The sequence below is a fragment of the Somniosus microcephalus genome, chromosome 25, assembly GCF_052327205.1.
Source record: "Somniosus microcephalus isolate GS21.2 chromosome 25, FLI_Smic_1.0, whole genome shotgun sequence".
Lineage (NCBI taxonomy): Eukaryota > Metazoa > Chordata > Chondrichthyes > Squaliformes > Somniosidae > Somniosus > Somniosus microcephalus.
The window spans coordinates 51,544,652-51,567,509 of record NC_141011.1 but is presented as its reverse complement, the minus strand read 5'-3'; the positions used below and the strand labels follow the sequence as shown (position 1 = coordinate 51,567,509).

Here is a 22,858-nt window from a genome sequence, read left to right as displayed (position 1 = left end):
CGGATTCAGACTCCAACAGCAAGGAACTGGGTAGTCTGAGAATTCACAATGTGAGTAAAGAAGCTGACCTACAAACTATCTGGGTCACGCTCAAGATAGCCGGAGTCCAAGTGAAAATGGAATTGGACACAGGATCAGCCCTAACAGTCATAAACCGAAGGGACTACAAGCAGCTATTCTCACATATACCCTTGAGAGATACCGAGATTGTCTTGAAGACATACACGGGGCAAAGAGTATACCCCATCGGAAAGATAAAAGTCAAGGTGAGACACAAGGGCAAAGAACACCAAGGAATGGACATATATGTACTACCTGAGGGAGGTCCACCACTTCTGGGACGGGAGTGGATCAGGAAAATAAATATGGACTGGCACTCCCTAAAAGCAATGACGGTAGATTCCGGAAAAAGAAAAGATGTCAAACCTGAACGATTGTCCAGAATATTGGATGAGGGCATATGCAGCAGTAGCAGTGACAAAGCAGAGAGTGAGAACTTGGTGAAGACAATCAGCTCAGACTCGAACTGATGATGGTAAGACCAGCCCATGTGCAAAAGACAAGTCTAAAATGGACTTGCAGACTAATGATGGAAAAACAAAAGGAGTGCATAAATGCTTCAGAAGAGAACAAAGTATCAGAACAGAATTCCACTGAACAACAACAACATAGTTTGACAAAGAATTCTGAGTCTGTCCAGTCTGCAGACATGCACATTTCTGAGGAACACCGGGCTCGAACTCAACTCCATTTCAAACTACAACAGCAATTAGAACAAATGATTCACCGTTTTGAGCAAGGGATGAATGCAAAGAAAAAGTTCTTTGACACAGAGTTGGAGAATCTGGGAAGACAGCAGAAGCAGCTGATGGAGAAAATGGAGCAGGAACACACAAACCGTCTGTGCGAGGAGGCCAAACGAATCAAAGCTGATTCGGTTTCTGAAGGTGCGTGCTCTAATCTGGTGGAGCAAGATGTTCAGCAACTGAAGGCACTTGTAAGCAGGTTGCAGGCAGAAAAGGCTGATTTGGTTGCCATGAATTCCGAGCTCCTACTGAAGTTGGGTGCAGCATCACCGGACGATTCATTTGTTGAAATTCGAATGCTGGAGGCTGCGGATGATGGCGAATTAAAAGCAACAAAGGAGCCCCAGTGCAAGGTTACAAACAGCCCTGCAGCCTATACGTCAAAAACACATGACGACGATACTGGGAAACGTCTGATGTCAGAAGAGTTAACGGTCAGCCAACTCCTTCATTTGCTGAGGGACAAGACTCTGAAATTGGAAAAACTTGAACACGAGCTTCAATCTTCAAAGGAAAGGGGTTCGGAGCTCTCAAAAGTTATTGAAACAGCTGAGGTTGCAACACAGACTGAGAAGATTGCAGCAGAGCAGCCCTTGGATGCCAAGAGTACGCTGACTCACGTCAATGTAGAACAACAGAATGCTGAAACAGCTGCTCCAGTAGAGGGATTGAATAGTCCGAACAATCAATCTCCGAATGAAGTTGAAGTATTGAAATCACAAATGATGTCATTAGTAAAAGACTTGCAGGAAGCCCAGAAAAAGCTGGATGAAGCTGAACACATGAAGAAGTCTCTTCAGGAGAGATGTCTGGAGTTGGAACAAAAGCTGGCTAACGTCCAGCTGGGCATGGAGGAAATAGAAGACAATAGAGAAGAAGCAGAAGATGATGACTCATCTGAACCATTATCACCCCTACCAGGTCACGCACGTGGTCCCTCCGAACTGAGCCAAATCAGTCTGGAAGTAGAAAAACTTCCCAAGGTATTCGAGCCTTTAGAAGTCAGCAATGCTGGTTCTGCAGTTACGAAAGTTCAAGCTGTTAAGTCCAGTGAAGGACTATTAGATGAGTCACCCCAGCAACAAGAACCTACTACACCACCGAAAACTACTACACCACCGAGGCGTTATCCGGACCGAGCCAGGAGGCGCAGACTCAGAGACTGAATCTGTGAACTGTTTTTACATGAAGTTGTGCATATTTGTTATGATGTTATGTTAATGGGGAATATATACGGTTAAGCTAAAAAGGGAGGATTGTAGTGTATGTAACCGTTCCACCTTTAAGAGAACTATTTTAAGAGTTGCACTACTTTATCTTGGCTGCTGTATACTGTAATACCGGTGGTGACCACACCGGTATATAAGTGCTGTGTAATGATTTATTGGGCAGTTCCGCCCTGACCTTCAACTAGTAAAGACCTGTTAAAGTTTACTCTTGTGGTCTGTGTAGTAATTCTCAATATAACACACAGACTTAACACATCTCTGGATCATTCGTCCAGGCCTCTGGATTACTAGTCCAGTAACATTGCCACTATGCTACCTTTCCCCCGAACTGTAGCAGCCCTTGGCTGATAACTAACGGCACCAAAACATATGCCTGGAACCATTCCATCTGTTTGACCAATTGCCACCCCTACTGCTATTTTCGCTACTAAGTCATTATAAATTTTTATAGCTCTAGTTTTTAATACTTTCTCTATTCAAGCACTCACAGTATAAAGAAAAAAGGCAATTCTGGAAAGTTGAATGAAGTACAGTATTTATGCTCTTGTCCCCCTCTTCTCACCTACAGCCTCTTCCCCATATTCTTTTGATCATTACTTAGGACTGAGATCAGGAGAAGTTTCTTCACTCAGTGGGTTGTGAATCATTGGAATCCTCTACCCCAGAGGGCTGTGGATGCTCAGTCGATGAGCATATTCAAGACTGAGATCGATAGATTTTTGGGCACTAAGTGACGCAAGGGATATGGGGATCAGGCACGAAAATGGAGTCGAGGTCAAAGATCAATTGCCCATGATCTTATTGAATGGCAGATCAGGCTCGAGGGGCCATATGGCCGACTCCTGCTTCTAATTCTTATGTTCATTCACCAGGTTTGATGGCCATTTTCCTGGGATTAACTCTTCCTTCACAGAAACCCCACAGTGCAGATAGAGGCCATTTCGGCCCATCGAGCCTGCACCGACACATATCCCACCCGATCCCCGTAACCCCTACACCAACACATGTCCCACCCTATCCCCACGTCTTTAATCCCCCTAACACTAAGGGTCAATTTATCATAGCCAATCAACCTAACCGCACATCTTTGGACTGTGGGAGGAAACCGGAGCACCCGGAGGAAACCCACGCAAACACGGGGAGAATGTGCAAACTCCACACAGACGGTCACCTGAGGCTGGATTCGAACCCAGGTCCCTGGCGCTGTGAGGCAACAGTGCTAACCACTATGCCACCGTGCTGCCCTTTTAGACTTGAGTCTTGAAAATAATTTCCTCGTACAAATTCCATGGCTTGATGTTCCAACCATCAATACCAATATAATAGGCATTTAATGGCTCTCATTTTATTAATGGTGAACAATAATCAAAAAATCCTCTCTTAGTTTATATAATCTTGCCCGGCTGCAGTTAATTGACTCGATTTTGCCTCAGATGCTTGTTGAAAATATTCACGATGTTAGAGTTACTATTCTGCGTGTTATACAGTGTGACATTGCCCACTTTTTCCAATCCCCCCGCCCCCCCCACCACCCCTTTGTTTGTGTTTAATTTGGGCTCCCACCTGTTGTTTGGACATCGCAGCAGCTGCAAAGTAATTCAAAAACTGCCCTCCCAAAAAATTCGACGTGCAGTAGTCAAAGGGTTATATTTTCAGATTGGTCTTTCTTCCTGCCACAATTAGTTCCATTCTGTCCCAAACAGCACACAGATTCCAACATATTAGACTACAACGGATAAATGGGCTGTTAATCACAGAATTATACATCACAGAAGGGGCCCACATTCCAAGCCCATCGTGCCTGAAAGAGCAGTCCCATTAGTTCCACTCCCCTGCTCTTTTTCCCATAGCCCTACAAAATTTTTTTTTTCAAATATATATCCAATTCCCCATTTCACTCAGTGTGGTGAACCTGTGGAATTCTCTACCACAGAAGGCTGTGGAGGCCAAGTCACTGAATATGTTTAAGAAGGAGATAGATAGATTTCTAGACACAAAAGGCATCAAGGGGTATGGGGAGAGAGCGGGAATATGGTATTGAGATAGAGGATCAGCCATGATCATATTGAATGGCGGAGCAGGCTCAAAGGGCTGAATGGCCGACTCCTGCTCCTATTTTTCTATGTTTCTAAACGTTACTATTGAATCTGCTCCCACCGCCCTTTCAGGCAGCGCGTTCCAGATCACAACAACTCGCTGCGTAAAAAAAAAGCCTGTTGCCAAGTTACGTCTCGTCATTTATATTTCTATTCGTAATTACACAAAGCACTGGAAAATATCCCAGGAGACAGAGCTGTGAAAGGTAAACAACATATGTTGGATGAGATCATTTGTACCACTGATGATTATGTATATTTTTGTGATAGCCTCACAAATAGAGCTATTTGTCAATTCATGAATTCAGAATCAAATTGGCACAAAGAGCATAAAGATAGGAGCAACATATTAACAAAATGGGCTAAATTAAAATACAATAATCTTCCTATAGGTACTTTAATTTGCATACAGCTTTAAACTTTTATATTCAGAGCACTCTGCATATATCTGTTTTCAAGTCACAATTATTTACATTGTAAGAAAGTTGATTCTAACGGTGGCATTTTGCAAAACAATTAAAAAAAAGACATTAAACGTATCACATTTGCAATATGCAAATCTTTGCCGTGAATTATTTCTAAACTAGCAAGAGTCACAGTGAGATTTTTAACTAATCAGTTTTATAAAATAAAGTTATACGCCCCATAATTTATTTCAAGCAACCGACTGTTTCTCAATGATCAATTGCTGTCTGGAGCAAATAAAAAAGATTATCTTCTAAAAATGTTCGAAGGCAGGCATTTTCCTCAGTGCCACCTTGGCTTCAAGTTGTATTTTGTTTTTACATTCAGTATAGATGGGTCTAAAATTGGGCAATTTTAATGAAATTAGAAAAACAGTGAGACTTGTTTAATTTACAAAGGCAGAATTTTTGCACTTTGCGAGAAATCAGTTTACCTACACAAATGCTGCGGCGTAGGTTTACCAGAAAGATACCCAGACTTCAAGGGTTAAGTTACGAGAAGAAGTTACACAAACTAGGGTTGTATTCCCTAGAATTTAGAAGGTTAAGGGGTGATCTGATTGAACTTTTCAGGATATTAAGGGGAACAGATAGGGTAGATAGAGAGAAACTATTTCCGCTGGTTGGGGAGTCTAGGACTAGGGGGGCAGAGTCTAAAAATTAGAGCCAGACCTTTCAGGAGTGAAATTAGGAAACACTTTGACACACAAAGGGTGGTAGAAGTTTGGAACTCTCTTCCACAAATGGCAATTGATGCTGGATCAATTGTTAATTTTAAATCAGAGCTTGATAGCTTTTTGTTAACCAAAGGTATTAAGGGATATGGGGCAAAGGCAGGTATGTGGAGTTAGGTCGCAGATCAGCCACAATCTCACTGAATGGCGGAACAGGCTCGAGGGGCTGAATGGCCTACTCCTGTCCCTATGTTCAACTTATATCTTTTCCCATAAAATTTTCCATTCCTGAATGCGCTCGCTGTATGAAGAGCAGCATCGGTATGCAAGAGGTGAAGGCTTTGCTTTAAGTTCTTTTCTCCAATACTTTCTCCCTTCGTCTTCCTGATGGCCTGCCAATACTATGACATTCCTAGCTGATGGGATCGGGAGCTGGTCCGCTCCAAAGAATTTCCAGACGCTGCTCTGAAAACCAAGGGCCAAGAAATGCACAAGGGCAACACTTCGGGTTTTCTCCCGGTCCTTGCACGGGAACGTACAGCTGAAACTAAGTCAGCGTGTGGGGAACGTCCAGTGCACACCTGCATCCCATCATTCCAAGGTGCTATACTGCTCCAGGCAAGTCCTGTAATAAATCTTCAGCTCCTTGGGGCAAGTTATAAAAATTCTGAACACTGTGCTTTTAACATTCTCTCTTCCTCACCTAAAGTCACTGCCTCCTGCCACCCCGGCACGGACTTGATGGGCTGAATGGCCTCCTTCTGTGCCGTTATGACCCTATGACTTATGACTCTATGACACTTCCCCGACCCAGCCCAGGAGTGCTGCAACCCCAACTGACTCAGTACAGGCCAGTACATTTAACCATCAATTTTTGCTCTCTTCCTTTCCGCCCCCCCCCTCCCCTGCCATTTTAAGGGGGCTTTACATCTGAGAGTCATGGGTTGGTCCTCAGCCACAATCCTCAGGCTAAATGACAAACAATTGTTGCAGTAAACGCGACATTCAGGAATGTGAGCCTTTGATGGTATGTCTTTAGTAAGAGATCAATTAGCTCCTTGTAATTAAGTTAGGCTTACATTTGCTTTCTGTTAATGTGGACTCAAAATTGAAAACAGCTTTTCAAATTATTATCTCGGGCCTGCACTGAGAAAACCCACATCAACCTCATGAACATACAAGCTGCACATGGAATGCATAATCTGAATGTGCTTTACTTAAGACAGATGTGGAAAAAAGCATAACATAAAAGCATTAAAGCTAATGTTTGTCATATGCATTTTAAGACAGTCAAGGTCCACAACTTTAGGGCTATGATGAAGAATGTAATCAGTTACACAAATGAAGGCAAATGGCACGATCAGGATGAACGGAATTGGTCTTCAGTCCCTTTTTCCTTCAAATTTTGAAAATTTGAAATGCTAACATGATTTGTTATTAGATGACAAAAGGCCCCCCTAGAGTCAGAGAAAATTACAAGGGGAATTCTTCCACCTTTACCGTAGACTTTATGAAGTAAAATGAATTCACAATTAGCTTCACCTCTCTAAAATAATCAATGCAGATCATAGTCAATACTCAAGCTTAAGAGTATTTCAATTGATAATCAGAAGAATGCCTACATCTATAAGGCAACATTTATGCAAGGCATCATAGGCAACAGGTTTACTGTACTGTATTCCATTTATGCTAAAAGCACTATGGTTTGTACAGATATCCCATTCAACCAGTCCTCCTCGCCAAATTATAATGTATTCCGTTCCTGATCTTGGCGGAGTAATTGGCGGTGACATGGGGTGAAGAGAAGGAAACAATTTGCATGGAAGCCGAGTCATTTTGAGCTGTTTCACACCTTCTCACAGGCGCAGAGCGGCAAAGGCCGAGAGCATATCTACCTCTCCTCTGACACTAGGGCAAGTGTGCTAATTGGTAGGGGAGCAAGGAAAGGAGAAAGTAGTTCTAAAGCCCAGTGGGATTGGCTACATAAAAACAATCCATACAAATGCTAAATCAAGAACAACCTGCATTTGTATAGCACCTTTAATGTAGAACAACATCCCAAGACGCTCCACAGAGGCGCAATCAGACAAAAAACAGACACCAGAGGGGATGTTAAGAGGGATGAGGAGGCAGGTTTTAAAGAAGGCCTTGAAGGAGGAGAGAGAAGTGGAGGGGTTTAGGGAGGAAATTCCAGAGTATGGGGCCTGAACATCTGAGGGTGCGGCTTCCAATGGTGGGCCAAAGGGGGGGGGGGGGGGTATGCTCAAAAGGACAGAGTCAGAGAAACAAAGCGCTTTGGGGGTGGGGGGCATGGTTGTAGGGCTGGGGGAGTTTACAGAGATAGGGAGGGACAAGACCATGAAGGAATTTAAACACAAGGATAATTCGTGGCATTGGGGAACCGAGCCCCCAAGTCAGTCAGCGAGACTGGGGTGATGGGCGAACAGCCTGTGCCTTTAGGGATGAGTGGGAGACGAGGTAAATAGAAAGACTGCCGACAACACATCTTACTGGTTATTTTCTGGACTACAGGCTATGATCATAAATACCGTCTGCCCGAGTCGTTTGATTAGGACAATATGGTGGAACTGCAAGGTATTACCACGGCACATGACCTATGATGCGGATCGAGTATTACCAATCAGAGGACATAAACACTGCTGGAACACTTTAGTTTCAAAGTATCTACACTGAACAACCACTGCCACTACTAAAGACTAGGGGGATGGTACAGGGGATACTGTATAAGAGGAGTGTGGTACAGGAACAGTTTCCCAGGAGTAGGTTTTGCTGGAATCACTGAAGACCATGTCTTGAGTGAGTTACAGGTGCTACCAGTGCAAATAATGTTCATGCAACACCTCCTCTTACACTATTTTATTTATACCACAGGCTATTTCCTTTTAAACTTTTTCATGATTGCAAGTGGGGTTGAAATGAGGATGGAGAGGTGTTATTTCCCCCCCCCCATCTCAGCTGATTTACTTCTCTCCAATGTTACCAGGCCAGGTCACAATCTGGAAAAGGTCGAGATATTTTGGCAAGTTGAGATAATTCAGGGCAGCATAACCCATACAATATTTAATTGCCACAAAGATTAATTTAACTTCTCCATTTTTATTCCTCATCCTCAGTGGCCATTCCCCTCATGCGTGAACTTAAGACAGGGAGCGCCTGGAGGCTATTCCACCTTGTAGCGCATCACAGCCGAGCCAGATTCTTTTTCTCAGACGTCTGCACAGTTCACCTACCCAGCAGGGGTCTGGTGTGGGAATCCTGATCAATTGTTCCTTCTCCTTACTCCCCGAAACACTGACGCTAATTGTTACCCTCCCACTACTGACCCTGTTGAGTCTCGTTAAGCTAATTCCCTTTAGTACAAATGTAAATGCGACAGTAATCTTATTGTTGCCAACACTCATATTGCCACATCTTGCAGCTCAGTAAACATTTGCTCGTTCCAAGGCATGCCATCCCCTTAATATTTGAATAAGTTTAAGTTAAAGATTGAGCACTTGTTGGCATCACACACCAATCAAACTCTATGTTATTACCACTCCATCTGTGAAGATGGTTACGTGCACTCCATTTACTGTGGCACCACAGTGGTTTACACTAGTCTTCAGCAACAGTACCAGAAGATGGCCATCGAACGATACTGAATTTAAAATATTTAAATAGTCAGCGCGGTAACATTTTTTTTTGCCAAACTGTTTGGCAAACGATTACATTTCTAACACCCGAGTCCCGTGGAACTGAACACCGGCTTCTGAATTCTCAGAGCAGCCGGAAAGTGTTCCGAGCCCTTGGTGCTTAGGAGCTGATGCTGTTACCTCCAGATCTAAAGATCTACATCACTGGCCAGGTTCTCCTTCTGCTATGCCTCGTAATTAAGAAAAATGATTGCCCATGGAAATAAGTACAATGTTTTCCTTGATTATTTCCCACGCCTGTGGTATAAAGACAAGTTTGGGAACAGCACTAAAGAATAGCACATAAAAAATAAAAAAAATTTCCTCTGCTTTTTAAAACATGATGAAGCAGTGATCTAATAAGCACAGAATAAGCAAGCAGCAATGAAAAACTCAAAATACCTAGGTAAATCCAAATCAAGAAATAGCCTGCAAAATACAAGAAGCATCCATTAGCAATGAAGACAGAAATGGAGAAGAACACACTGCAGCCACATTAAAAGAAAAAGCAGCCAGGCCACGGCTTGTGTGAGCGATAAAGGAAACTGCACAAACGTCAAGCACCCGGATCAGCACAACATAAAAAAGTTAGAGGCTTCCTGACCATAGAATTCCTTTTTTCATTCCTGAATATATTGCAGTTAGACCAGGACCTTAATTCAACTTCTGAACCCGAACAGCACAAGAGCCCTCGATATATATTGGAACACCCAGGCGGCTAATCCTCAATGTACCGCAGACGAGGTACTCATCCAGGCAAGCTCTTCGTCAAGAGGCCACCCACGTGTACACACATCAACGGCCCTTCCTGTTTTTTTGGCCCATTTCTACACTTCAGGAGATTGAACTTGTTGCAGACCACAGATCGTGGTAATCTTCGCTGCTGTGGCTTTGATTAGCTGGGCTTTGGAGCTGGACTTTTGGCCAACAAAACCCATTAAAAAAAAAAGGAAATGACAACAGAAAACGCTGGAAAAACTCAGCAGGCCAGGGCAGCAGCCGCAGAGAGAGAAACACGAGTCAACGTTTCAGGTCGATGACCTTTTGTCAGAACTAGAAAAAAAGCAGGAAATGGAAAAGCAGGTTTAGGTGCTGGGAAAAGGGGGAGGGGATGAAAGAACAAAAGGGAAGGTCAGTGATAGGATGGAAAGCAGGAGAGAGTGAGAGACATTGAGAGACAATAAGAGATATTCAAGGTGAGAGGAGATGGTAATAGGACAGGTTAAGGAACAAAGGATGGCTCTAGATGGGGTGTGAATTGCGCTGGTAGAATGAAGGACAGCTGCCAGGTGGGAGGGGAAAAAAAGGAAGTCGCTCCAACCTCAAAAACACGCCGACAAACCAATCAGACAGTTGCTTCACAACGAGCACCGTTCAAACAAACGCTACCAGATATGGAATGTTATTTCATAAGGTAGGAGCAAAAGAAGTGAACCGCAAGATGTGTAGTCTCTTCTGGGAACAAAACACACACACACACACACACACACACACACACACATACATACATACATACATACCTATGAGCATCGTTTGAAGATTTGATATGTTTTGCAGAAATAATATTCAAGGACAAAACAGCATCTACAGCAGCCTCATCCACCTCTGGCTTATTCCTGATGCGGCCTGGGAGACACAAGGTTAAAAAACACACAAAATTACTGGGTCTGAAGTAGACAGCATGAATATCTGCATCTCAGAGTTTCTGTATTTTCCCTCCGCTTATGAAGTCAAAGGGAAATTTCAGTTTATTATAAATCAGAGCGTTGAGTACAATATTAAATATTTAATTTTAAATTCCAAAGCGCAAAGATTTAATGTTCTGACTAAAATGAGAATGCTAATAATTAGCTCTTGGAGAGAATTCAAACATTACTAATTAGTCATTGTCACTCTAGAGAGAAATAGTTCATACTTTGAAGAACATTTGTGGCAATCTCAATAAAATGGAGAAAGTAGCAAAATCAAAATGCTTCATAAAACAAAGTTTAATCATTTCACATCAGGTTATCTCATTGAAAAGGAGAAAAGATTTTGGAAAAACGCTCACCAACAACTAGCTCTCGAACATCCTTCCAATGTAGTTCACTGCCCTTTTCATGTACAATCGTTACTGTAATCCTGCGCTGAATTCCCTATTGGAAGAAAATAAAGTTCTAGTTTATTAGGTGTCAGACATGGCTCAGTGATTGCACCCTCACTGCTGTGCCACACTCCAGGACTCGAGCACGCAATCAAGGCCGACATTTACCTGTAGCGCTGAGGTGAGCGCGGCACTCTCCCAGGCGCAGTCTTTTGGATGCCCTCCCAGGTGAAAGATCCCCCGTGGCGCTTTTCAAAGAGGAGCAGGGCTATCCTAGCCAACATATATCCCTCAGGCCAACATCAACAAAATAAATGATCTGGTCATTTACCTCATTGCTGTTTATGGGACCTGGCTGTGTGCAAATTGGTTATAGAGTCATAGGCCTAGAAATTCAGTATAGCCACGTTCGGGGCGCTAAAGTCGGGCGGCCGCTAAAGTTTGCGCCCGGCGCAAGTTCGCGCCACCTTCGCCGATATTCAGTCGCATCGCCCCAAGAGGTTGCTGCTGCGCTAAAACAGGCGATGCACGACTATCTTTAGGCGCTAAGCCGGCGGTCCTGAGCGATACCCCCGAGGCCGGGCGCAGCGCAGGTGCGGAGAGTTGTTGATTGACGGCAGACACTCTGGCGCCGGTCAGCTCTTAAAGGGGGAGGGTGGGTTTGTTTGCCTGGAATGCCCTGCACACTGCAGCCCTCAAGCTAGGCCTGACCACTTCTGCTTCATCTGCGCAACGCCCAGGGCTATGGAGAAGGCCAGGGAGAGAGCGCAGCGCTTCAGTGAGGGTGACCTGAGGGTGCTGGTTGGCGGAGTGGAGCGCAGGCGTCATGTTCTGTTCCCAGAAGGTGGCAGGAGGCCGCTGCCCAGCGCCTACCGGAAAGCCTGGAGGGAGGTCTCAAACAGGGTGACTTCCAACAGCGTGGTTGCCAGGACTCCTGTGCAATGCCGGAAAAAGTTCAACGACCTCACTCGGGTTGTCAGGGCAAGTACCCTTTCCAGTGTCCTCCTCATCCCTGCATGTGCACCTCAGTTTATGGGCAAAGGGACCTGAAAGCCCTAAGGGCCAGCCCTCATCCAGCAGCTATGGGACTGTCATGAAAACCACTTGCACATTCAGCACTTTACACACTGTACAAGCTATTCGACCATGGGAGGCAGTACAGCCAAGAGCAGGGCTTCACACTGTCAGGGCCAGTCCACCATGGGAGGCAGTGCAGCCAAGATCAGGGCTTCACACTGTCAGGGCCAGTCCACCATGGGAGGCAGTGCAGCCAAGATCAGGGCTTCACACTGTCAGGGCCAGTCCACCATGGGAGGCAGTGCAGACAAGATCAGGGCTTCACACTGTCAGGGCCAGTCCACCATGGGAGGCAGTGCAGCCAAGATCAGGGCTTCACACTGTCAGGGCCAGTCCACCATGGGAGGCAGTGCAGACAAGATCAGGGCTTCACACTGTCAGGGCCAGTCCACCATGGGAGGCAGTGCAGACAAGATCAGGGCTTCACACTGTACTTAGAGGCCGTCCTTTCTCTTGCAGGCCAAGGTGGCGCACAACCGGAGGAAGCAACGTGAGACCGGGGGAGGCCGTCCTGACGTCAAAGAGCTCTCCGACCTCGACCAGCGTGTGGAGCGCATTATGGCAGGACGGCTGATTGGCCCCGTCGCCAGTGGAGATGCCGACCCTGTTCTGGGCACCAATGGTAAGGGCATCACCTTTTTGACCTCTCTCTTTCCACTTGCGCCTCAGATCAGCATCCTTTGCCACTGACCGACCAATGCAGTGCATGGCAGCACTCATGCCTCCCTCGCTGCCGCCCTGTCCTCACTCTAAAGCAACTCTTGTGCCTCCCTGCTTTCAGATGGTGAATCGCCAGGTGAGGAGGCGGGCCCTCAAGCTGCCACTGTCAGCGATTCCGAATTCGAGGAGGAGGAAGAGGAAGCCGGCCCATCAGTGCCACCCTCAGCCGCGCCAGCCCATGGCGATGAAGGGGACACGTCTTCCCTGGAGGGGAGCCGGGGGGAAGGGTCGGAGGAGAGTGAAGCTCCGGGGCCCAGCGGCCTGCAGCAACGCGGGAGGGGTGGGGAAGCTCGGCGGACTTCTCCCCAGAGGGTGAGTGCGGCCTCCAGTCCTGCGACAGTGAGCGCAGAGGAGGTGCGGCTCCTGGAGGAAATGGCCGTCCAGGCTGAGCGCAGGCACAATGAGCTCATGGCTGCAGTGGCAAGGATGCCTGACTCCATTGAGTCTCTGTCAAGGAGTGTGCAGGAATTCGGAGTATCACAGGCCAGGAGTCTGCAACAATTCAGTGCAGCACAGGCCAGGAGTCTGCAGGACTTCGCGGCAGCACAGGCGGCTTCGAGCCAAGTGCTCAGTTGTGCCGTTCATTCACTGGCTGGTGTCATGCGGACACAGACCAGGGCCACACGGACACTAACTGCTGCCACCCTCGCTGGATCGGCCAGGCATCGCCAGGGCACTCGCCACGCAGCAGCAGCCCAGCAGTCTGTTCTTCAGCTGTTTGCTGCGCATGCGGTAATCCTCGGCATTCTCCAGAGGTGCCCGCAAAGCCACATGCGTGCAGTCAATGGCGCCCTGCACCATGGGGAAGCCCGCGAATGCTGCAAAGCCCATTGCACGCTGTTGCTGCTTGAGAAGGGCCATGGAGAAGGAGATGAACTGACGTCTCCTTTTGAAAAGGGCATTGGTCACCTGGCGGATGCAGCAATGCACGGCGAACTGGGAGATGTTGGAAATGTCCCCAGTAGCGGATTGGAAGGAGCCGGTGGCATAGAAGTTGAGAGCCACCGTCACCTTCACTGCCACCGACAGAGACGTCCTGCTCCTCAGATGTGGCTGCAGATCACCGCCAAGCAGGTTGCAGATCTCAGTGACCACCGCCCTTCGGAACCGCAGCCTCCGAACACACTGCTCGTCAGACATGTTCAGATAGGAGAACTGCTGGCGGTATACCCTGGGTGGGTAAGGCCTCCTTTCCCGACGCCTGTTGCCCCCTCTCCGTCTAGCCAGGACTGCCACTCTCTCACAGCGTCTGTGAGCGCTTTGGATGCAATGGAGAAGGCCAACATTTGCACCCATTGCAGCCCCCATTATATGTTTGCAAACAATGATATGACACTGAAGGCAAAGACAAGTGGAAAGCTGTGGCCTGAAGCCACAAGTACCTGTCCGAGTGTTGAGCCAAAGCAGAAAGCTCTCTACCTTTGTCTCTCTGTAAAGATCTGTCTCTCAAAAAGGAGTGCTGCGAAATGGCAGCCTTTTCTACTGCAGGAGGTGTGCCCTTTAATTTGCGCCCCCCGCATCAACTGAGAACCATTCCCCTCTACCAGTCGCTAGGGGCGCACAATAGGGCGTCGCGACTGAATTTCCGGTTTGGGGCGCACAAAGGGCGTTGCATGAGGAAATGACGTCAGGATCTGCGCGCGCAGCTGAACGCGCGCAAAGACTTTGCGCCGCCGCTAAATCGTGAGTGAAGTTGGGGAGAGGCGCAGATCGCGCTGCGCCCGGCCGCTAGCCGCCTAGCGCCCAACATCTCCTCCTCCTAAGGCGCTACCGGCTGGCGCAAGCAACTGAATTTCTAGGCCATAGAGTTATACAGCACAGAAAGAGGCCCTTCGGCCCATCGTGTCCACACCGGCCATCAAGCCCTGTCTATTCTAATCCCATTTTCCAGCACTTGGTCCGTAGCCTTGTATGCTATGGCGTTTCAAGTGCTCATCTAAATGCTTCTTGAATGTTGTGAGGGTTCCTGCCTCTACCACCCTTTCAGGCAGTGAGTTCCAGATTCCAACCACCCTCTCGGTGAAAAAGTTTTTCCTCAAATCCCCTCTAAACCTCCTGCCCCTTTACCTTGAAACTATGCCCCTTGGTTATTGACCCCTCTACTAAAGGGGAAAAGCTCCTTTCTATCTACCCTATCTATGCCCCTCAGAATTTTGTACACCTCAAATCAGGTCCCCCCCTCGGCCTTCTCTGCTCTAAAGTTGCCGCGCTTCCCTACATCACAAGAGCGACAACACTTCAAAACGTTCTTCGTCAGCTGTGAAGCACTTTAGGATGCTCCCGAGGTCACGTTTGCTCGACAAGTGCAAGTTCCTTCCTCCTTAAATTACGTATCTATTTCTAATTTTAGTACAGCAGTGTTATTGTACAAGGTCACAGCTTGACTAGGACAGGACTGAATGAATGAATGAATGAAGGACTAAGAGCCTCTGGAAGCTGAGCCTTTGTAGGTTGAAACCATCAGCCAAGTGAGCTTTAAAAGAAAACTAAATCATCGCAAGTCTAGATTATATCAAGAAATTGTTTTGTTTAAAAAAAAAATCAGAAACTGGAATAAAGTATTCTAAAAACACCATCTATAGCATTACTCTAAAATGTATTTTATTATTACGGCTTTAGTCAGATCACCATCATCCAGAGCTCCTCAATAGACAATATGTCTGATGCAAAAAGGCTTGAGGTGGTGTTTGTAATTAGAAAGACAGAAGACAATACAGGAAGCTAGACTAAATCCAGGCCAGGGATGCTGCATGATAGACAGCCAGAACGTTTAGCACACCACTGCCATGGACTGATTAAAAATTTCTAAATCCTTCTAAAAGGAATATTTCTTATGATTGAGTTTGAGAGAAATGTGGTTTGAACTGGTCATCATCACGTTGCTGCTTGTGGGAGCTTGCTGTGCGCAATTGGCCGCTGCGTTTGCTACATTACAACAGCGGCTACACTTCAAAAAGTACTTCATTGGCTGCAAAGCGCTGTGGGACGTCCGGCGGTTGTGAAAAGTGCTGTATAAATGCAAGTCTTTCTTTCTATTGCCTCAATGCTAAACCGCTGTCCTGCCAAAGATTATTTTCCTTTCAGTTCAATCGATGCTCCACAAAATCTCCAAGCTAAAAAAAAATTCTCCTGCAGTGGACGCAGGTCAGTTCAACCAAATGATGACTCATTTCTCCTCACAGTTTTATTCCTTCCTATGCACGTCAACAATGTGCTCTGTGCACAATGGCACGTAAAATGGAATGCTTTCTGAGAACTGCATTTTACAGCCTACACTGTTTTAATTCTGTATGGTTGAGTTACACAAATGGCGCAACCATGATGCAAACAGCACACTGTGGCTGTGGGCACAGAATATTTGATCAGGTTCGTGTATCCCTGTATTGCTTTAAAAGAGCATTTTTAGAATTCGTATTTAGCTTTTTCTTGAATTTTCTCAGCCCTGCTAAAGGCACTGCGCCAACAGCACGGACTCGAGATGAGGCACGGTTCAATAACACTTTGTTGCTCGCTGTCACCTCGCCCCCAGTGTCTATGATTTATGTGGTAGCCGGTTCAGCCAGGGTTGACCGGCTATTCGACTGTGGAGGGCATCGCGAGCTTATTTTCATCTTAAGTATGCGCATAGCTACTCACTCACTCATTCACGCCAGGGCCACTGTATAGTGATCAGGAGCAAGAACCTGGCTGATTTCTACCCATCCTAGCTCTGGGACACAGAGGCCCTGTGCAGCCACCTCAGTGCAGGGTGGAAATGAAACCCTGTCTGTATGGCTCAGCTCAACGCCTGACAACTGAAGCACGGGCACTCCAGCTGTTTTTAAATAATTTACGTGGCACTAATTGTTCTGGTGAAGCACTATTCTTCATTTTCATAGCTCAGGGGAAGTGTATCCTCTTACATAGAAACATAGTAGGAGCAGGAGTAGGCCATTCGGCCCCTCGAGCCTGCTCCACCATTCAATGCGATCATGGCTGATTATCCAAATTCAGTACCCTGTTCCTGCGTTCTCTCCATATCCCTTGATCCCTTTAGCCTTAAGAAATATATCCAACTCCTTCTTGAATATATTTAATGAATTGGCCTCTGCTGCCTTCTGTGGTAGAGAATTCCACAGGTTCCCCACTCTCTGGGTGAAGAAATTCCTCCTCATCTCTGTCCTAAATGGCTTACCCCTTATCCTTAGACTGTGACCCCTGGTTCTGGTCTCCCCGACCATCGGGAACATCCTTCCTGCATCTAGTCTGTCTAGTCACAGAATCACAGAATCACAGAAACCCCACAGTGCAGATAGAGGCCATTTCGGCCCATCGAGCCTGCACCGACACATATCCCACCCAATCCCCGTAACCCCTACACCTAACACATATCCCCATTTAATCCCCCTAACACTAAGGGTCAATTTATCATAGCCAATCAACCTAACCCGCACATCTTTGGACTGTGGGAGGAAACCGGAGCACCCGGAGGAAACCCACGCAAACACGGGGAGAATGTGCAAACTCCACACAGACAGTCGCCCGAGGCCGGATTCGAACCCGGGTCCCTGGCGCTGTGAGGCAACAGTGCTAACCACTATGCCACCGTGCTAACCACTATGCCACCGTCCTGTTAGAATTTTATAAGTTTCAATGAGATCCCCTCTCATTCTTCTAAACTCCAGCGAGTACAAGCCAATCAACCCAATCTCTCCTCATACGTCATTCCTGCCATCCCAGGTATCAGCCTGGTGAATCTTCGCTGCACTCCCTCCATGGCAAGAACATCCTTCCTCAGATAAGGCAACCAGTTCTTGCTTTAGTTCTGCAATTTAATTTAAATAGCCTTACTACGGCCATGTCTGTCCCTACCATGTTAAACTTCTGGATGATGTCTCCTCTAAATTTTCTTTCCTCCGACAAAAACTAAGCTCAATTTTGAGAGTCCCTAAGTGAACTTAGTCCCATGAACCACACTGTGGCTGCAGTGTGGACCATCCACAAGATGCACTGCAGCAACTCGCCAAGGCTTCTTCAGCAGCACCTCCCAAACCCGCGACCTCTTCCACCTAGAAGGACAAGGACAGCAGGCGCATGGGAACACCATCACCATGTTCCCCATCAAATCTCACACCTTCCTGATTTGGAAATATATCGACCGTTCCTTCATCGTCGCTGGGTCAAAATCCTGGAACTCCCTCCCTAACAGCACTGTGGGAGCACCTTCACCACACGGACTGCAGCGGTTCAAGGCGGCAGCTCACCACCACCTTCTCAAGGACAATTAGGGATGGGCAATAAATGCTGGGCCTTGCCTGCGATGCCCACATCCCAGGAACGAATAATAAAAGAATAGAATCATCTGGTAGTTTTTTTCCCCCCTCGCTAAAATTGAGAGACTCTTTTCAGGTCAATGACAAAACAAGAACTAGGCCCAGTTCCAAATTTTTATTTTGCATTTAGAAACATTTGAGATTATCGGAGCATCAAATGCAGCAACAGCTATTTCCCAAGCATCAACAAGCTGGGATTTGGCTTCAGTTAAATTCAGACCATTGTTAACGAGGAATCCAGTTGTATCTAACGGGCCAAAATTCAGCTGCACGGAATTAGAGTTGGGTACAACAGGAGAACTGTACTGAATGAAGAGGTACACATACCGGGTAACGATGATATTTCAAGACAATGTTACAGCTGCTGAGATCAGAATTGACGACACGGGGATTTAAGTGTAATTGAGGCTTGGAAGTTTAATATCTCACGTGACAATTTTTGAAGTCAGCACCAATTCATAAATTAAATTACCAGAGGCAGGGTTAAACAGATGAGTTTATCCAAAATATTTACCTGGTGAAGCAGGTAAGTGCCTTGGCACGGCAAGCCTCCACTGTGGTCCACTACTGCCGGGATATACCTGTAGAACAGACAAGAAAGACATCGTCAAAGCAAGAATCAGCCTAAATGAGGAAAAGAATTCAACTCAACCATTCTTTCCTTGCTCACCCACCCTAATAAAACGTAGAAAGACCGTGTACAGTTTTATAAACTGATCATAAGTTTTAACTACTTCAGTTTTCCAAAAGGTTTCTTGGGCAGAAAGAATATACAAGCGGTAGGATAAAACAAAAACCTCTATGACCTGTGTAGCCCTTATCAGAATTTGCACTGTATCTATGATCTCTTTTCCTATCTCTTCCCTCCACCCCCTCCCTGCCATGAACACAGTTTATAAAAAGATAGTAATTGTTGTAGGGAGACAACTTCTCAAAGCATTTAAGTTCTGACACGTATGAATAACCAGAGCTGTACAAGAAGTTACCCAACTAATGAGACAACACTATGAGAAAAAGATCCTACAAATTGTGCTGTGCCCGACTGTACGTGTATTGATCAGTAAAAACAAGCCTGGTCATTTATTAACTTACTCTCCCGTAGGTTCCAGTTCACTGATCTCAAACCAAACAAGCAAGTCGTATTTGCTGACGCATTGTCCGAGACTAGGTTTGCTCATGGCATTCAACTTAGTGGCTGGCACTGAAACATGAAGAATAACAAAAGTGTCAACACATCAAACTTAACATGGAGCGAGCGACAGTCAGCAGTAACCGCCAGCCATTTTCCATTCATCTTATAGCTTTCAAAATAAACCTTCTGGGGAAAAGGAGGATAAAGGATAAAGCAATCAACCAATTCTAAACCCAGACTCCTAATTTCTCACCTCCTCCCACTTAATCCTCTGAGCATTAAAGATCTTTCACACAAAATTTTGATGCCACGTTCTTTATTCTGTCCCGAATTATTTGATGCACCAGTTGGTCGATAGGACGGTTGTGTCTGTTGTAAAGTACCACGGTGATGTCAGAATATAAAAAGGATGAATTAACCAATTTACTAAAGCTACAACACGAAAGTATAGATGGAAGTATGACGGCAACTTAATCTTCTGAATGCCGTAAATTACAGAATGCGAAATTGCAGCTTGATGAGGTGTCCTGGTGGATTGCATTTCTTAGCAAAATAATGCAGCTCCAAACCAGATATCACGCAAGATAAACCAGGGATGGCCAATCTTTGGAGCCGAGGACCGAATAACTTGGGTCAACACCAGTAAGTGGGCTGCATGATTCTGCAGAAATGAGCGCCCTGGTTGCACAGACAATTCAAACATTCCTGTGAACAACTATTGCAAGACCTCAAACACAAAACACGCGCACACAATCTGACGCGCACACACACACACAATCTGACACACACACACACACACAATCTGACACACACACACACAATCTGACACACACACACACACAATCTGACACACACACACAATCTGACACACACACACAATCTGACACACACACACAATCTGACACACACACACAATCTGACACACACACACAATCTGACACACACACACAATCTGACACACACACACAATCTGACACACACACAATCTGACACACACACAATCTGACACACACACAATCTGACACACACACAATCTGACACACACACAATCTGAGAGACACACACAATCTGACACATACACACACAGACAATCTGAGACACACACAATCTGACACACACAATGACAATCTGACACACACACACACACGCAAGACCTCTGTGCACATAAATTCAACCCCCCCAAAACACAAAATATTCAAGCCTTCTTCCCCTTCCAACCAGCTCTTGTTCCCCAATATTTCACCATACCCCAAAGCTTGAAAACTGGGACGATTGAGCCTCGGCTCTTTAAACTACCTGGACTGGAGGACTGATTGGCGCAAAAAAAAGCTGCTTCCTGACTGGTCTAAATCAATGAGAGAACATCGTTTCCTAGCCCGGCAGGCTCGTGTTAGGGTTGCAGCTCAGCCATTTGTCCATTACAGTTAGTTTCTGCTCTCGGTGAAACTAAGCATAGTTGAAAGTAATACAATAGCAAAATACTGCGGATGCTGGAAATCTGGAAGTACGTTTGTGTGCTTAATATGAGAAACATGGGTCACATTTACTAGAAGCTTAACTGGAGCAGCCAGATCAACACTGTGGCTACAAAAGCAGGGTCAGAAGCTGGGTACTTGGTGACGAGTGGATCACCTCCTGACACTGCAAAGCCTCTCCACTATCTGCAAGACTCGAGTCAGGAGTGTGATGGAAGACTCACCACTCACCTGGACAGGTAGAGCTGCAACAACACCCAAGAAGCTGAACAACATCTATGATAAAGGTGCCTGCTTGGGGCTAATGGACTCGATATCTATCCCCTCCACCACTGGCGCTGTGGCTGTAGAATATACTACTTAATTGGCCAAGCTTAATTCAATAGCACCTCCCAGCCCTAGAACCTCTACATTCCCTACATTACAACAGTGACTACACTTCAAAAGTACGCCATTGGCTGTTAAGCGCTTTGGGACGTCCGGAGGTCGTGAATGGCCCGATAGAAATTCAAGAACTTTCTTTACCAAGAAGGACATGAGCAGCAAAATTGTGGGAACACCATCACCTCCATTTCCCCTCCACTCTGGCTTGGCCATATATTGCCGTTCCTTCATCATTGCTAGGCCAGAATCCTGGAATTCCCTACCCAACACCATTGCAGGAACACCATAAGCACAAACTCTGCAGCAGTTCAAGGAGAAGGTTCAGCAGCATTTATTTTGGGGAGGGGAAGTAGGGCTGGGCAATAACCTGCAGCCAGGCCAGTGTCACCCACAACCAGAAGCAAATAAAAAAAAGTCTAGAAACAGTTCTACACCATAACTGAAGAGCTTATCCAATGAATATGAATTCAGAAATGTTGTACAATGCTGTACATTTCTTGTTTTATGTCATACAGTAATCTGTATAAAACCTTTTCTCAAAATAGATGGCATTTGGTGGAACTATTCGAAAGTGCAAAGGATGACCATTACACAAAGGTCAACACCAACTAATTCCTCTGTTTTCTATTTCATCCGCCAAAATATCGACGTGTCAGCCAAGTTCAGGACCAGTTTTAAGTAGTGAAAGACAAAATATTTTGTTGTGCAGCTTCTACTCCAAGTCTGATCTTGGTTCTGATTTTTATACTCCGACAACATTCTCCAACCTACAAGCCCCCTCATTATGAGAATGTTGCGATCACGTTAAAAACAATCGCAGCGATTCCCTTCGCTGCTGAACTCGTTCAGCCCTCACCATTTTTGGTCCAAGTTCTCATTCCAGTACAGTCACCAAGCTTGTTGCCTCGCTTAGTGTCAGCCAGTGGCTCAGTGGGCAGCACCCTCGCCTCTGAGTCAGAAGGTTGTGGGTTCAAGTCCCACTCCAGAGACTTGAGCACAAATAGCTAGGCTGACACTCTCAGAGCAGTACGGAGGGAGTGCTGCACTGTTGGCGGTGCCGTCTTTCGGATGAGGCGTTAAACCGAGGCCCTGTCTGCTCTCTTGGGTGGACGTAAAAGATCCCTTGGCACTATTTCGAACAACAGCAGGGGAGTTCTCCCCGGTGTCCTGGGGCCAATATTTATCCCTCAACCAACATCAATAAAAAACAGATTATCTGGTCATTATCACATTGCTGTTGTGCGCAAATTGGCTGCTGCGTTTCCCACATTACAACAGTGACTACACTTCAAAAAGTACTTCATCGGCTGGAAAGCGCTTTGGGACGACTGCTGGTCATGAAAGGTGCTATAGAAATGCAAGTCTTTCTTTTAACTCCTCCTGAAACTGACACTAACACAGCCCATTGGTTGCAGAGCCAAACTAAATTGCATTTTTATTTCAGTGGAATTTAAATGGGAGATGCAGATGGGATTGCTTTGAACTACATAACTGTTCAACAGAACACAAAACGCGAAGGCTCCAGTTAGATGGATTACTGCACAAGAGTGATTTTCACTTCGGAGCAACTTTACAAAATTATTCAAAGCAAATCCCTCATTAACAATGCTGGCGAGTAACCAGTGCGTTAGAAAATTAAACTCTCTTTGGAAGAACCGGTTGTTTCCATATCCCAGAGAGCCAAAATATTGACATCTGTCCTATTTGATTAAAA

At 45.9% G+C, this 22,858-nt stretch overlaps 1 protein-coding gene across 27 annotated transcripts in view; it reads right to left on the bottom strand.

Moving 5' to 3' along the window:
* Positions 1-22,858, bottom strand: part of kif1b (kinesin family member 1B) — a 290,388-nt gene that overhangs the window by 34,984 nt on the left and 232,546 nt on the right. For 18 of the 27 annotated variants that reach the window (XM_085967403.1, XM_085967411.1, XM_085967413.1 and 15 more), the window contains 5 exons: positions 19,246-19,354; positions 18,668-18,734; positions 11,012-11,096; positions 10,482-10,587; positions 9,364-9,390 (listed from right to left, as the gene is read on the bottom strand). In XM_085967403.1, coding sequence (XP_085823529.1) covers positions 9,364-9,390; positions 10,482-10,587; positions 11,012-11,096; positions 18,668-18,734; positions 19,246-19,354 — 394 coding nt within the window. The remainder of the gene's footprint in view (positions 1-9,363; positions 9,391-10,481; positions 10,588-11,011; positions 11,097-18,667; positions 18,735-19,245; positions 19,355-22,858) is intronic. The other 9 variants (XM_085967405.1, XM_085967414.1, XM_085967423.1 and 6 more) reach the window with 1 other exon arrangement.